The sequence below is a fragment of the Budorcas taxicolor genome, chromosome 17 (genome assembly GCF_023091745.1).
Source record: "Budorcas taxicolor isolate Tak-1 chromosome 17, Takin1.1, whole genome shotgun sequence".
NCBI classification, from domain to species: Eukaryota; Metazoa; Chordata; class Mammalia; order Artiodactyla; family Bovidae; genus Budorcas; species Budorcas taxicolor.
This window is the reverse complement of record NC_068926.1, coordinates 8,885,973-8,904,018: the sequence shown is the minus strand read 5'-3', so window position 1 is coordinate 8,904,018 and position 18,046 is coordinate 8,885,973. Positions and strand designations below refer to the sequence as shown.

At 35.5% G+C, this 18,046-nt stretch overlaps 1 protein-coding gene across 1 annotated transcript in view; it reads right to left on the bottom strand.

Moving 5' to 3' along the window:
• IQCM (IQ motif containing M) overlaps positions 1 to 18,046 on the bottom strand; it is a 420,783-nt gene that overhangs the window by 278,456 nt on the left and 124,281 nt on the right. Inside the window, 2 exon segments of the mRNA XM_052655057.1 lie at positions 3,402 to 3,407; positions 12,554 to 12,602. Of these exon segments, the coding sequence (XP_052511017.1) occupies positions 3,402 to 3,407; positions 12,554 to 12,602 (55 nt within the window).

The window sequence follows — 18,046 nt, the reverse complement described above, 5'->3', positions numbered from 1 at the left end:
CGGCATAAGAGTAGGCTGTACATTCATATGTGAAAAAAAAATTTTTGTCAGTACCATGAGCCAGAATGAAATACTCTGAAATTAAACAAATGTAGGCTAAATGCAATAGCAATATTTGGAAAGAAGCCCAAATGGTCCCATCAAGTTGCGTGCATGTGCTTAGTCACCCAGTCATGTCCAGCTCCTTGCAACCCATGGACTACAGCCTGCCAGGCTCCTCTGTCCACAGGTTCTCCAGGCACAAATACTGTAGTGGGTTGCCACGCACTCCTCCAGGAGACATTCCCAACTGAGGGATAGAACCCAGGTCTCCCATGTTGCAGGCAGATTCTGTACTGGCTGTGCTACCAGGGAAGTCCCCCATCAGGTTAACAAAGAATTATTAGCTAATTGTTAGTTTCTTAGTCGTATCAAACTGTTCGTGACCCCAGTGACTATAGCCCTCCAGGCTCCTCTGTCCATGGAGTTCTCCAGGCAAGAATATTGGAGTGGGTAGTCATTCCCTTCTTTAAGGGATCTTCCCAACTCAGGGATCCAACCCTGATCTCCTGCATTGCAGGCAGAGTCTTTACTGTCTGAGCCACTGGGGAAGCCCATTATTAGCTAAATAGCAGCTAAATCTGAACATTTAAAAAAAAAAAAACTGTCAAATATCCATACCAATGTCTTCCTGTCTTTACACTGCCTCAATAGTTATTTAGGCCTTTGAAAAATGTTTATACCACTAGTTCACGTTATTTTGTTGGTTTCTACGTATCTCATCTCTCTATCTAGACTTGCGAGTCTTTCACTTGGTTTGTTTTCTCCATAACATTGAACACAACACTGTGCCCCAAGAATAAGTTCAGTACGTGCTCCTGGGCTGACCTGGCATTGGCTGAAACGCCCATCAGCAAACTGCTAAGAGTGAAAGGTCCCATCCGATATAAACATCTGATTCAATGGAAGCGTCTTTAAAAGGGGGCTTTTAAAATTCTATTTTTTTTTCAGGACCAAGTATTTTTCACCAGATCATCTTATCTCTCCTGATATTTGTCTTGATGTGTATAATGGTAATAGATTTCAAATACGTATCTGTTGGGGATGGCTTTTTATTTCATTTCCCATTTTCATTCAAATTCATGTAGTTAACAATAAGCCAATTTACACAGGTGAGAGATACTATTAAAATCTAATAGGCATAATTATTTTAGAAACCTAAATTACCTAGATGACTCACAGAAAACTGATAAGATTGCATCCAGTGATATAACCAAGAGAATGAGGAAATAAAACAGGAAATAGGGTAGAGGGAAGAAAAAAATCTCTAGCTAGTTAAAACATTTATCATTTTTCTATGATCTCTGCAGTGACAAGCATTTCCTTCACATTGCAAATGGACAGACTTGTCCCCAGGGGCTTCGCTGTTGCCTCAGTGGTAAAGAATCTGCCTGCAATGCAGGAGACATGAGCTCGATCCCTGGGTTGGGGAGATCTCTGGAGGAGGTCGTGGCAACCCACTCCAGGATTCTTCCCTGGTGAATTCCATGGACAAAGGAGCCTGGTGGTCTACAGTCCATAGGGTTGCACAGAGTCGGAAATAACTAAGCGACTAAGCAGCAGACTTGTCCAAACTGTCCAAATATCCGTACAAAATCCAAAGACAACAGCAGTGTAAACTTTTCAATTGTACTCTTTCAGTTAACCAAGAAACCAAATGTCCATAAGAAATAATCAGTGCAACTGCCTCCAACAGAGCCAAAGTCCAGATGCAAGCATGATGTATCTTTATGAGGATGTGACAGAGCCCAAGACACGAGTGGGTTCAGTGGTCCTGTGCCCTAGAGCCTTTTTTATGCCAAGCCCATTCTGCTTCCCTTTTATCAATTCCTATCAATTAATTCTTTGAGTTAATTGCACATGCAGTTTTAATCTGTAGGTAATTACAATCAATTAATAGTTAGGAGACAGAATTAGCAGTTCTTAGTTTGATTATCTATATAATTAAAAGGGGTGGGTAAACTAGAGTTGACAAACAGCATCTTAATCAGTTGAATAATCAAACCCTAGAAGCTTGCTTGGGCAGCTGAATTCCATCTATTGCATTAGTTTAAATTTTAGAATCAATGACTGAAATGTCCATTTGAATCAATTTATATTGTCAATTTATAGTCAAAAATGAATATATTCTAAAATTACTTAAATTATTTACCTTCTTGTATTTATAATGAACTGCTTCCAAAAGAATTCAGTAAAAATAAAGATCCAACAAACTAACTTATTTATAATCTACTGTGTATCCATGGCTCCCAAGTTGTATGTTATAAAACATCTAAGGAATATGACTAACTCCTTTTGTACTAGGTTCTACTTAACAGTTCTATTTAAGTGTGCTGAGAGATAGCAAATATAACATAGCTTTCATCTTTTTTTTTCTTTTTGGCTATCTAATGGAAATAGCTGTTTGTAGATACAGAGGAAATAACAAGATGCAAGATAAGCTTCAGGTAATTTAGAAAAATATATGAGAACTTCATTGTGATTAGGATATAATATAATGGAACAGTATCATCACTGTTGCATAATATCTTTCTGCATTATCAAGTATTTGAACAAGATGGGCAGATACTTCCAAGTTTATAGTAAATAAAAAATATTCAAAAAGAATCATGATTTCTGGTTCAATATGGTTTGTTACCTTTGACTGAGGCAGCCCCTTTTATAGACCAAAATAAAATTCTATAATAAAAAAGACAAAAATTTCAAGGTCACAAAAAAATAAATTTAACCATTCACTTAGTGTCAGCTGAGAAAAAAAATTTTTTCATAGTTAGGGTAATGGAACGGACTTGAGGAAAGCAATCAGTGATCGTTACATAATAATAAACCCCTAGCCCATCTGAAAGCCATTAGAAAGAGGCTTAAGATCACCTTTAAAAAAATGAACAGAACAACAAGCCATCTCTCTAAAATGTGGGTACACCTATTGAGGACGACTTTCCTCTCCATACCCCATCCATCAATCCACTTGACACCACAACTGCAAGAAAACAACTAGGAATGAAGTAATCCTGATGCTGGGATTTGATACAGTCCTATTTTAAGGAAAGTACTCTGCACAGAGGGTGAGACAGGCAGGTCTCAATAACAATGTACAGTGGGGACTGTAATTTTCATGTGTTGAACAGCTAAAAAGAATAAAGAACAAAGGAGTGAAATAGGACGGGCCCCACACTGGCAGAACCAAACTATATTCCATGGGTAAGTGGGTACTGACACCTGCTCATCAAGTATAGAACTGAAAGAGGCGACCAACACACCCAAGTGAACATGGAGCAGAGCTGAGATAAACCCACCATGTTCTCCATGTGTAATCACTCACTTTGCGTAGACTGGTTTCTCCTTATTCAGGGTAAACACACCAGGGCCTACATTAATCATGGCAATGATAGTTAACATTTAATGAGGGCCTAGTTTGCTAAACACTTAAGGTATATTGTATGTGTGTGTCAGTCACTCAATTGTGCTACTGCAAGGACTGTAGTCCGTCAAGCTCCTCATTCCATGGAATTTTCTAGGCAAGAATACTGGAGTGGGTTGCCATTTCCTCCTCCAGGGGATCTTCCTGACCCAGGGATTGAACCCATGTCTCCTACAGCTCCTGCATTGGCGGGCAGGTTCTTTACCACTGTGCCACCTGGGAAGCCCTGAACATACACTACTTGATCTATCCACCAAATTAACCTACAAGGTCCATGGTAAGTTTATCCCAGCTTAACAGGAAAAAAAAAATAATTAAGTCACTTGTCCAAGTTCAGACAATTGCTAAGTGGTTGTGTGAACCCAGGCCATTCCAAATTTGAAGCCCACGTGACTGTGCCACAAGGGGAAAGTTCCCTGTAGTAGACTGAACAAGGTCCCAAAGATATCATATCCTTATCCTTAGCTCATATGATTTAAAGGGTTTTATGGGTGAGATTCGGAGAAGGCAATGGCACCCCACTCCAGTTCTCTTGCTTGGAAAATCCCATGGACGGAGGAGCCTGGTAGGCTGCAGTCCACGGGGTCACGAAGAGTCGGACACAACTGAGCAACTTCACTTTCACTCTTCACTTTCATGCATTGGAGAAGGAAACGGCAACCCACTCCAGTGTTCTTGCCTGGAGAATATCAGGGATGGTGGAGCCTGGTGGGCTGCCATCTATGGGGTCGCACAGAGTCGGACACGACTGAAGCGACTTAGCAGCAGCAGCAGCATGGGTAAGATTAAATTAAGACTCCGAAGAAGGGAAGATTATCCTGGATTATCCTGATGGACTACACAATAGTATCCTTACTTGGGGGGTTGGGGGTAGATGTGACTAGAAGGGGAAAAGGAAATATGATGACAGAGGCAAGAAGCCAGAGTGATCTGAGAAAGAGGTCATGAGCCAGGAAATGCAAGCAGCCTTCAGAAAGGCAAAGTAGATTCTTCCCTAGCGTCCTCAAAGTCTTAACTGAGTCCACACTCTTGATACTTGGACTTAGTCTAATGCAATTAATTTTGTATTTCTGGCCTCTAGAGAATAATTTTTACTATAGAATTCTCCGTGGAGAATAAATTTGTATTAGTTCAAGCTAGCAAGTTTTGGTAAATTGTTAGAAGAGCCATGGAAAACTAATGCAGTCTGCTGCTGCTACTGCTAAGTCACTTCAGTTGTGTCCGACTCTGTGCGACCCCATTGACGGCAGCCCACCAGGTTCCGCCGTCCCTGGGGTTCTCCAGGCAAGAACACTGGAGTGGGTTGCCATTTCCTTCTCCAGTGCGTGAAAGTGAAAGGTGAAAGTGAAGTCGCTCAGTCGCAACCCCATGGACTGCAGCCCACCAGGCTCCTCAATCCAATGCAGTCTACATTTCTGAAAATCTAGTAAAATATTTCACAAGACTGAGAAGAAAATTTTAGAAAAGTGTTGGCATTCCCACTACATTGTAGCAAGCCAACTCTTCAAAATAAAGGCCAAAATATGGGGGTGCATGTATCTTTCTGAATTAGTGTTTTATACACCAATTGGATAAACACCAAGGAGTAGAATTGCTGAGTAATGAGATTGGTTTATTTCTAGTGTTTCGAGGAACGTCTATACTGTTTCCATAGTGGCTGCACCAATTTACATTCCTATCAACAGAGTACAATGGTTCCCTTGTCTCAACAGTCTCACCAGTATTGTTATTTGTAGACTTTTTGATGATAGTCATTCTAACCGGTGTGAGGTGATATCTCACTGTGATTTTGATCTGCATATCTCTGATGATTAGCAATGCTGAATATTTTTCATGGGCCTGTTGGCCAACTGTATATCTTCTTTGGAAAAATGTTTATTCGTATCCTCTGTCTATTTTTAATCTGGTTGTTTGGGGTTTTCTTGAATATTGATTTGTAAGTGCTGTTTATTATTTTGGATATTAACCCCTTACCAGTCATTTGCAAACATTTTCTCCCATTCATTAGGTTGTCTTTTTTATTTGTCTATGGTTTCTTTTGCTGTGCAAAAGCTTTTAAGTTTAATTAGGCTCCATTTGCTTATTTTGCTTTAGTTTCCTTTACCTTAGGAGACAGGTGCAAAAAAATATTGCTAAGATTTATGTCAAAGAATAGTCTGCCTATTTTCTTCTAGGAGTTTTATGGTTTCCAGTCTTACATCTACGTCTTTACTCCATTGAGTTTACTTTTGTATATCAAATGAGAGAATATATCTGAAGAAAATTAACACACTAATATGAAAAGAAACATGTATCCCAATATTCACAGCAGCATTATTTAACAATAGCATTACTTATAAACACTTGAAATAACCAGGAGTAACCTAAGTGTCCACCAAATATGAATGGATAAAGAAGATGTAGTAGATATATATATATATAACTGAATATTACTCATCCATATAAAAGGATGAAATTCTTCCATTTGCAACAACGTGGATGGAACTAGAGAGTATTACATACAATTTTATGCTTAGTGAAAATAGTCAGACAGAGAAAGACAAATATGCTATTTTATTACTTACATGTAATACCCGAACAACAAAACAAGTGAATGAATACAGAAAACCAGAAACAGGCTCACAGAACCGAGATTAAACTAGTGGTTACCAGCTGGGAGAGGGAAGTAGGGAGAGGCAGGGTAGGGCTAAAGGAATAAGAGGCACAAACTACTATGTATAAAGTAAACAGGCTACAGGATGTACTGTACAGCACAAAGAATATAGCTAATATTTTACAACTTTAAATGTAGTAAGACGTATAAAACATTGAATCACTACGCTGTACACTTGCAATTAATATACTATCATAAATCAACTAAACTCCAATTAAAAATAGAAGTCAAAAGCAACAAGGATAAAGACTTAAAAATAAGATTTGTAAGGTAAATGAAAATGGAAATAAGTGTTTTTTAAAAGACAAGAAATACAAGGAAATGAAAAACGTAATGGCAGAATCATAATGTACTTCAGAGTTAGTGGGGATGTAAAAGAGAGTGCAGAATATCAAACGACTGGATTTGGCGAGCACTCCTAGAATGCAGAGGAAAAGTATCCAAAGACAAAAACAATGAGAGAAGATTACAGAGGACAAAAGATAAATATACTTGAAAGAAATCATATACTTTACCAAAGACGAAAACAGATCAATCAGGAATGAAAAAAACAACACTATTGAATTATAATTTTCTGAGCTGAAAACAAAATTTGCATCTTCTGAGTATCGGGGCTCATTGTGTTTTAGGAAAAGTTAATTAAAAGGGATTTGTATGCAAGTGCATTCTGCAAAAGTAAAGGAATAAAAAAATTTTAATTATAAGATTAAAGAAAAATTCATACATATTTAGAAAGAAGAAAAATCTCAAAGTTGCAAAACTCAGGCTCTTTCCACATTTCTTCTGCGAAACAGCAAAAGAACCCATACATAATAGAATACCAAAAACAGAATTTCTAGAGAAAAGCAAAGGTGTGAAACAGAAATTTTGTGACAAAATTGTTTTCAATGTATGAAGGTCAGCAAAAAAAAAAAAAAAAAAAAATCATTTTCAAATATACCAATGCCCTGAAAAGCTGCTCAGAAAAACATGTGTTTTTAAGAAAATAAACAAACACTTATCTGAAGACCAAGACATGCATCAAAATCAAGGATGAAAGAATTTAGAAATCATGGTGTAAGAGTCCCAGAAGTTTTTCCTGTAATCAGTATTCAATTCTAGAAGGATCATTTGTGGTATGTGAATGCTGTGACTCTGATGTAAAGATTGGTCCTGCCAGGCTTCACCTCATAGTTTCTTTTGCTATTCTACTTTCCCAGGAACCAGAAGATTAGTTTCCTAGGGTATACACTTGACCTCACTCATAGTTCCAATGAAATGTTCTTTTAAATGGAACCTTGCTCTATAAGCAATAACCAGTGTTGTTCTGTCAGGCACTTACAATGGCTAAACGTTTGGAACAGGTACCCAGAGACCCAGTAAACCAGACAAGAATAACAACAATATAATGACGATTTTCAGGTTCACAGAACTTAAATATGACTTTTCTCCTTTTAAAAGTTCAAACTGAATTGCCTGAGTCAGGGCATCACCCCTCACAAAGATCCTCTTTATATCATAGAAACACTCTCTGAGTGTTCTTATGGAGCTTTGCTGTTTAACTAAGGATAAAAATATACCTGGAAAACAGATTTGACAAAATATACCAGAATTTAGCAGTGAATATCTCTGGGTGGTGGAATACTAGAGGTCTTTTTTTTTTTTTCTGATAGTGGTCTGCATTTTCCAAATTTTCTGAAATTTATTACAATTAATAGTAAGTTTTAGGAAAAACACATTTTAAATGAAGCCATAAAAATTTAGGTAAAAATAAGTGAAATTCTGTAAAAAACTATGAACAAAAGCAAAGTATCACAGAACTTTAGGAATGGTTTCCCTTTCAGGAGGCAACACACTGAGACTAAATTTTAATCCTTTTTTTTTCTTAACAAGGACATGTTGTATTTATAAAGGATAAAATACAATTAGTTTGAACTTCTTTTAACAAAACATGCATACAAAAGTGTTTCCTTTAAATTTGCCTTCAATGATCAACACATATTTTGAGAGCAGGGGCATCACAACATCTTGAGAGTCAAAACTCTTATTCCCCTCCCAGGAAGTAAAAGACAATCTGCTATGTCCTACAGCTTTGGAAAACGTTGGTCTCAGGCTTAGAACCTAAAGACACTTGATTAACTGAAGCAGGTGTCAGGGACCAGGTCTGTCACAAATTCATTCTTGCAAAGCAGGGGCAGCTATCCGAATATGTGATTTGAAAATGCCACTTATTTTTAAAGGTTTTGTTTTTTTTTTTTTAATTTGAACTGTTTTGAAAGTTTTTAATGAATTTGTTACACTATTGCTTCTGATTTTTATGTTTTGGTTTTTTGGCCATGAGGCATGTGGGATCTTTGCCCCCCAGCCACGGATGGAACTGGTACCCCCTTCATTGGAAGGACAAGTCCCAACCACTGGCTCCCCAGAGAAGTCCCTGAAAATGCCTCTTGACTGCAATTTACCTGTAATCTTTTCCAAGAAGCAATGTGACAAATATAAGCGCATGTTGGTAGCAGCCTGCAACAGCAGGAGGGCAGGGACTGTGCCCAGTAGCACTGTTTTATCCTCCACACAACTGAAATACCTGGTACAGAATATGTGCTAATTGTTTATAACAAATGAATGTTAAAATTAACTGGATACAGTGTGGTTTACAGGTGACAATGATGTCATAGGTCTCTAGACTAAAAAATGACAAAGGTCTAGGAGAAAACTGCATATTGGGTGATAATTTAATGGGAGTGTTCTTGGTGTCTCTGCCTCCCGCAAATGGAAGCAATGACTAGTCTTCTGTTCATCTCGTACAACTCTTTTTTAAAATAAATTCTTTCAAGTTTGTTGTGTACTGCTGTTTGGGCCATATGGATCTTACCTATTTTGGTGTCCACACTCATACATGTTTGGTGAAAACAAAAATTTGAAGAGACTTCTGGGAAAGTAATTATCAGTAAGAGGAATCTTTTAAAGTTCATATTTTTAATGTAATATTAATTTCTAGGAATCTTTCATAGGGAAATAATCTGGAATGTGCCAAAAGATTTATTAACAAAGATGCTTATTACAGTATTATTTATAACTGTGCAGAAATCAAGTTAGTTTCTGAGTTAGCATAACACTGCTATTCTTAGAAAAAGATGCTTGCAAGGTTGAGCCTCAGCTGGCATCTAAGCACTTAGAGGGTAAACAGTTCCCTAGCCCCTGATGTAAAATTTTCCCTGAAAGATAAGGGCATCTCACTATGCCTAAACTGTACAAACAATATGATTTAGGCAGAATATCAGCTTTCCTTCTGAAAGTCTGGAATATTGGTACATGCTAAGCAGATGGTGCCAATGTGAGCATGTCCCATTAAAAATTTTGGGTGCTGAGTCTGTAATGAGTTTCCCCAATATATAACCCTTCACATGTGTCACTCATTACTGGAAGAATCAAGTACCTCCATGTAATTTCACTGGAAGAGGACTCCTGTGAGCTTGCTCGTGATTTCCTCTGGACTTCACCCCATGTGCCTTTTCCCTTTGCTGATTTTGCTTTGTATCCTTTCACTACAGTAAACCTGAGCTGTTGATAGTGGACTATATACTGAGTCCCGTGAGTCGTCCTCGCAAATCACTGAGTAGCCCTGGGGTGGTCTCAGGATCCACAACACAATAATCAAATTAGAAATAAGATAAAATTCCAGTAATGGGAGATTGGTCGAGAAAATTATAATATATACATACATTGTATTATGTTTTGATAAAAATTTTACCTATGAATTTTTTTACATTACACAAAAAATTAAAATATGATATACCTTATTCCTTTAATTATGAACAACAAAAAAAAATCTTTAAGCTAAAGGACTGGACAGAAATATGCCAAACTGCTGAAAGTGGTTTGGTCATATTTTTGTCTTTATTTTCTTTTGTTCTGAATAAGCTGAATGTGAGGTTCATAAATTCTTAAACCTCACTCACCACTTTTTGAAGAAAGCTATCCTAATTGTGTTTTCCTCATACTCACAGGTTATGCATGAGTTAGAATTATTGTGCAAATTCTGGAATGAGAATTAAAAATTCTGGAATGGAATTAGCAAATAAAACCAAGAATCAAATCCCCTAAGAAAGACTGTTATTTTTTTTTATATTTGCATCTGTGTTTGATGATCAACTTGTCAGAACATTGAAGTTCATTAATACATCATTATCTTTATTCAAAGCTTATTAAAGCGACACATTCAATGTAAGAAAAAAAGACTCTGGTGACAAAAACAAAAGGATAATAATGGAACAAAATCTTAGCCCTGCTTATGCTTTTATCTTTATTCCAAATGTTTCACTCTGTTCTTTTCTACTCTCCTAATCATAGTTGGTAGTGAGTGAGATTATCACTAGCAAGGTATAGACCTTTTATGATTAGTGAAAATTTAAAACCCAACTAGAGGCAGAGAACCGTAGAAGACTATATTAAAATTTTGTGTAAGTACAAAGTGATTTGCAAAGCCCAAGTCTATAAAGCTACAGCAAATATCGTACATAAATATAACAAACAAGATTTTGTGAAACAAGCTAACGATGAGGACTTGCCATTGTTATGATCAACACTTACAATCTAGTTTTAAGGATTAGTCAGTTTCAACCGGTCCTTTTCAGTCCTTTCAACCCTCACCAGAAAGGAAGGAAAGATAAAACACAAATCAAGGTTTCTACTTGTTGTGACTATTAAAGTCTAAGTTCTGATAAAAATTCTGAATATTAATATATTAAATGTTATCTATGAAGTAATAATATTAAATGTTATCTATGAAGTTCAGTAGCCATGTGGACCCAGTTTCCATTATTACTAATAAATTAAAATTGACTGTACTAATAAAATATTTCACAGATGCTCTGTCTTCTTACTCCTACACATTCAAAGATCAAATTCAACAAAATTTGGTTCTTTCGAGAAACATATTATGTATCATTTTAGCAGCAATTTTAAGAATAATTAACAAAATTATGGGCATTTCTTAGTGATTTTACTAACTACTATGCCTATATATGATTTTTTCCTCTAGTTAAAGTACTCTACTTGCCTTAATCTAATAGAGTATTGAATTCCATAGCCACTTATTTGCTTATGCCACGGTGCCCATTTGTGATGGTTAATTTTAATGTATCAACTTGTCTAGGACATTGTGCCCACATATTTAGTCAAACATATCTAGATTCTTCAGTGAAGGTATCTGTAAATTATTAACATTTAAATCTGCTTTGTGTAAAGCACATTGCTTTCCAAAAGGTGGGTGAACCTCATCCAGTCAGCTGAAGGCCTTAAGAAAAAGATGAATCTCCCCTGAGGAAAATTCTGCCAGCAGACTGCCTTCAGACCTGAGACACAACATCAAGTTTTCCATGGGTCTCAGTCTGGAGCCCACACTACAGATTTTAGGCTTGCTAGTCTCTGCAGCTGTATGAACTAATTCCCTAAAATTAATCTCTCCATATATGAGGAGGAGGGGTGAGAGAAAGATTTACTTTTAAAAATCACTTACGGAGAAAGAGAAACCTATCTATCTACCTGTCTATGTATCCTCCATTTATCTAGATGTCTATGTAAATATATTGATCAATAGATATATATATATCTGTATCTATATCTATAGAGAGAGATCCTACTGATTCTGTTTCTCTCAAGAACACTAGCTATGATCCCTGACCAGTTTTGACCTTCCCAAAGCACATCCAGCTTTCCAGACCAACTTGTAATTCCATCCTTTTTCTCATCACTCATAAGAACATATTGAAATTCAAAGGAATGTAGCTGGCATGATTACAAAAATAATCCTGAATCCATTCTAATTATTAAAAAGTTAGTTTTCAAAGTTTTGTCTTCTCAGTATTAAGAAAAATATGCCTTGCAACCACCTCACCCATATGATATACCAATGTGAATAGTCATGGAGGCTGAAAACCATCCATATCTCCATCACTGGGACAGAACATAACTTGTATTGTGGGTTACCTTTTATGTTTTAACTCAGCCACAATATTATAAACTTTATAAGACATGGCTGATGTCTAAAAGCTTTTTGTATTCATTATATACCTATCATGGTATTGTGTATAGTCAATTTTTTAAAAATTAAAAAAAATTACTCAATTTAATTGCCTTTAAATTCGGATGACATCTTTACTTCTGTGATGGATACTTATACCAAATGTCTTTATCCTTATAAAAAATGGAAGCAAAAATAATATAATAACTATATCTCTACTTGAATGTAGTTTTATAAAAATAATATAAAAATGTGGAATTTGAACTACTGGTAATAATAAAATTTTTAGATGAGACCATGATATTTTGGTATGCTTTAAGAAGATACCTTTAGATTTTATAATAAAACTGAAAAATATCTGTGGGTAGATGGCAAGGAATTTGCTTCAAGTAATCCAAGCTAAGAAGGAAATTGAGTTGGTGCATGGATCAGACAGTACTGACCGTGAGTTCATAATTACTAAAGCCAGGAGATGAGTACATGTGGATCTATTATCCTACTCTATTTTTGTATATATGTAGATTTTCCATAATAAAATGGCTTTTCATCTATTTATTCAAAAATATATAAACCTTCTCAATGCCAATAAAAGTTTTAATTAAACAGCTAATCATCAGAAAAAGAGAGCAGAGAACAGAGCAACACATAAGGAATGATACTTTTCTATCTGGCAAAATCTGGTTTAGAAAAGAAGGAATAAAACTGAACAATAAGGTATAAGGAACTCAGCTAAGTAATAAAATCCCCAAGTCCTCATATGGTGACTTTGCTAAAAATATTCTAAAATCCTATGTCAGAAACTCTCTACCTGAGAGAGTTTCTGAGAATCTCTATCTGCATCTCTAAACAGCATCACAAATTTGTTTATGGTCTATCTTTTCCACTAGAATATAAGCACTACAAGGTCAGTAGCTTTTGTCACGTTCACCAGTGCCTCTCCAGCAATGAGGAGAGCACAGATAGTAGCGTGCTCAATAAATATCTGTCAATTATTCCTGTATATAAAATATGCTGTCTTCTGATTACCATCTGATTACCATTATTCCTGTATATAAAATATGCTGTCTTCTGAAGACCATATAGCATTAACTACAGGTTTTAAACCATTAGCATAAAAATTCACTTCAAAGATTCAAGCTTTATTCATGTATGATTCTTTCTGAAAATTATTTATTGGTAATTCACATCTAATTATTATTTTAAAAATAATTTCTATATATACCATCTCATTTTAGCCTTATATCCAATGAGACATAAAAGAAACAGGGATAATCTTTCCACTTTAGAAAATAAAAAACTGAAGCTCATAATATTGATCTGCTGAGATTTTGCTCTGGTTTTTTTTTACTCATGATCATTCTTTCAACTGTAGAACTATCCATATAATTTTTAAATTTAAGATATCTCTAAAGTTAATCAAGCCCTTTCACACAACACTATTCATTCTAGTAAGGAATGAAACAGTGTCTAAGAAGAAGTTGGGCCCATGGCCCAAGGATGAGACAGAGAAAATCATGCCCATTATGTGAGTTTTACATTCAATATTAAGGAATATAATTTCAAAATCTTAAAAAATACACAGAGTTCATCTTTTACTTTAAATATAGAAAGTCAGAAAAAGTCTTTCCAACTCTAAATGCGAACAACTCAGACAGTTGATAAAACAATAACTTTTTGAGCTTATCTGAGAGCTGAGGTCACAAGGCAACCTGATGAACTGCAATATGAGGTTGCCAAACTCTAGCAGTGAGAGTCAATACAAATCAGCTTGGGCAGAACATGAAGAGATGACAAGCATAGAAGCAGGCAAGAAGAAAACAAATGGAATTTTAACAAATCTTTTAAAGGCCAAATGTGGAATCACTTGATAGTATAGTTTTCGCAGAAGCCCAGACACCTGGGTCATCTGCATCCACTCCCCTAGTCTTTTCTAAAGGCTTCCACTGACTACTGCTGAGATAGACAGGAATAGGGCAGGGGATCTAAGAGAGAGAGCTCTTCTGTGGTACGGCATGCAGGACTAGAAGAATGCAAAGAAGCCTATTTCCAAACCAGACACTGCATGAGTACAAGGTGGTGCCTGGCTGCTGCTGGAGAAGGAGCAGGGAACTTATGAAGCCATTGTAAAACTGATAGCAAAGTCAGACAAAGGCATTAGAAGAAAGAAGAAGTATAGCCCAATGTCATTAAACACAGATGCAAAAATCTTTAATAAAATATTAGCAAATCAAATTCATCAATATATGAAAAGCATAATATATCATGGTCAATTAGGAGTTGCTCAAGAATATAAAGTTGGTTTTATATGTGAAAATTAATCAGTGAAATTTATTATAGTAATACACTAAGAGAAATCAAATAATATTTAAGGACATGCATAAAAAACATTTTATAAAATTCAACAATTAGGAATAAAAAAAGTGTTCCAGAGCCAACTACCAAAAAGGAAACTTCCAAATCCAGACGATAAGAACCTACAAAAACTGTAGCTAATATTACACATGATGGTGAGATATTGAGTGCCTTCTGCTTAACAGGTGAAATAAGACTGGATATCTATAATCAGCATCATGCTAGGATTCATAACCAGTGCAAAAAACATAAGACAGAGATTTTTCAAAAGACAATTAAACAAAAAAAGTATAAATACCTTTATTCAGAATGCCATGACTGCGTAGGTAGTAAATTCTAATGAATCAGAAATAAAACTAGTAGAACTAGTAACAAAACTTAGTACTCTCGCAAAGTACAAAGTCAAGAAAAATATCAACTGTATTCTATAGAGTATCATAAACAACTAGAAAAAGGAGTTAAAAATCGGCATCATTTGCAAAAGCTTCAAAAATCAAAGCATTAAGGATAAATTTAACAAATAGCAGGTAAATATAAATATCAAATGTGTATTTTATAAAAAGAAAATATTGACGAGATATGAAAGATTTAAATAAATGAAGTAATACACTATGTTCAGGGATTGAAGATATAACATTAAGATTGTTGTTCTAAATCCCACAGTTGATTTCTAGATTGAAAGCAATGTCAATTATAGTCACAGCCATCTTTTCTTCTGTAAATTGAAAATATAACTTAAAATTTACTTTGGAAAAGAAAAGTAATAAGAATAGTAGAAACAATCTTGAAGAGAAAAAATGGGAGGGTATACACCACTTAAAATTTACAATAAACCTGTAAGAATAAGGTAATGAGGGAATGAAACAGAACAGAGTCCCAAAATAGATGTACACAAATAAAATCAGTTTTTGACAAAAGTACCCAAGAATTCAATGGAAAAAGAAATCTCTTCAATAAATGATACTACCATAAACTACACACAAAATTTAATTTGAAATGGGTCATAGTGTAAAACATAAAAGCTAAACAACACAGCTGCTAGAAAAAAAATATAGAAGATCTTCACAATCTTGGGATCAACAAAGATTTTTAAAGAAGAGACAGAAAGCACAAGTCACAAAGGGAAAACAATGAAAAGAATTGTACTTCATCAAAAATATAATCTTCTGCTCATAAGAAAATGAAGGGAAAAAGAAAACTACATACTGTGAGTAAATATTCATAACTCATGACAAAGGACGTAAATCCCAGAATAAATATAGATTCTTGCAGTTCAACAATAAAAAGACAAATCACTCTATTTTTAAAAGACAAGCTGCTTCACAAAAGGAGATCTACACATGTAAAACATGCATATGACAAAGTGCTCAGCATCATTAGTCATCAGGCAGAGGAATGCAAAGTGCAGCCCCAATGAGCTAGTCCCACTGAAATGACTAAAATGAAAGAGATGGACAAAAACAAATGTTGGAGAAAGTGGAGCAACTGGAAGGCCAATGGAAATGCAAAATGGTACCATGGCTTTAGAAAATTATCTTGTTTCTTAGCTAAACATACATCTATTTTGTGATCCATCAGTTCTGCATCGAGATATTAATGCAACTAGCCCACAGGCTCCTCTGTCCATGGAATTCTCCTAGCAAGCATACTGGAGTGGGTTGCCCTTCCCTTCTCTTCAGGGGAATCTTCCTAACCCAGGGATGGAACCCAGGAGGCCTGCATTGCAGATTCTTTACCACTTGAGCCACCAAGTCTCCATGCATCTTAAAGGTATTTTAAAATTTTAAGTTCATTTTGAGAATAAATAATTCACGAAACAAATTAGAGCATTTCAAAATCTATACAGCCAAGTATTTTCCTTGGACTAAGCTCCTGTTTTTCTCACTGACAAATGAATTAAATTTAAGAACAATTTTATAAATGTTGCACTGAGGTGATTTTCTGTTGAGGAGAATCAGAATTTCTGTGGATATTTTAAACTTATTAGTATAAGGCCTCTTTAACATTAGATCTTTTATAATATTATTTATTGATTCAAGTATTAATATTCCATTCTAAAAATAGTCATCAAAGTCCAGTACTTCGTAATTTATAGCTAACTTTTACATAAACAATCTTATCTGATTTTTATATCCACCAAGAGAAATAGATAAGCAGGGATTTCCCTTGCTCAATATAAGTAGAATAAAACTACATTTTTTTCTTCTTTTACTCTTCTTCTTTATCATACTTGAAAGGCCTATTTGTTTAACTATTTTCTTCTTTGATTTCTTAAATTCTAACCACATTTTCCAACTCCATACATCTCCATTTAAAGCTTTTCTCCTAGTTAAGATCCTCACTTTTCCTAAGTAAATTATCCATTCTATCCAAATTTTTTTTTTAATTTAAGGCCAATCTTGGAATACAAAAGCAGTTTTTAATAGAGCTAAGAATATGGGAAAAGTTTTTTTAACAGATCAATATCATCTTTCGTGTATCCTTCAGAAAATATGTGCTACCATTTTCATTGATTATTAAGAACCTAACAGGCAAAACAATACAAAAAGAAAAAGAATTATAACTATGAAGAATAATATAAAACAACTATGATTTTACTTAGCCATTTTGCTTATTATTTTCCTCTACAATAATTTACTAATTCTAATGAAAATCCCAAAGAAAGGCAATGCCAAAGAATGCTCAAACTACCACACAATTGCACTCATCTCACACTAGTAAAGTAATGGTCAAAATTCTCCAAGCCAGGCTTCTGCAATATGTGAACTGTGAACTTCCTGATGTTCAAGCTGGTTTTAGAAAAGGCAGAAGAACGAGAGATCAAATTGCCAACATCCGCTGGATCATGGAAAAAGCAAGAGAGTTCCAGAAAAACATCTATTTCTGCTTTATTGACTATGCCAAAGCCTTTGACTGTGTGGATCACAATAAACTGTGGAAAATTCTGAAAGAGATGGGAATACCAGACCACCTGACCTGCCTCTTGAGAAACCTACATGCAGGTCATGAAGCAACAGTCAGAACTGGACATGGAACAACAGACTAGTTCCAAATAGGAAAAGGAGGATGTCAAGGCTGTATATTGTCACCCTGCTTATTTAGCTTACATGCAGAGTACATCATGAGAAATGCTGGGCTGGAAGAAGCACAAGCTGGAATCAAGATTCCCAGGAGAAATATCAATAACCTCAGATATGCAGATGACACCACCCTTATGGCAGAAAGTGAAGAGGAACTAAAAAGCCTCTTGATGAAAGTGAAAGAGGAGAGTGAAACAGTTGGCTTAAAGCTCAACATTCAGAAAATGAAAAACTGCAAATAGACCTGCCTTATGACCCAGCAATCCCACTGCTGGGCATACACACCAAGGAAACCAGAATTGAAAGAGACATGTGTACCCCAATGTTCATCACAACACTGTTTATAACAGCCAGGACATGGAAACAACCTAGACGTCCATCAGCAGATGAATGGGTAAGAAAGCTGTGGTACATATACACAATGGAGTATTACTCAGCCATTAAAAAGAATACATTTAAATCAGTTCTAATGAGGTGGATGAAACTGGAGCCTATTATAC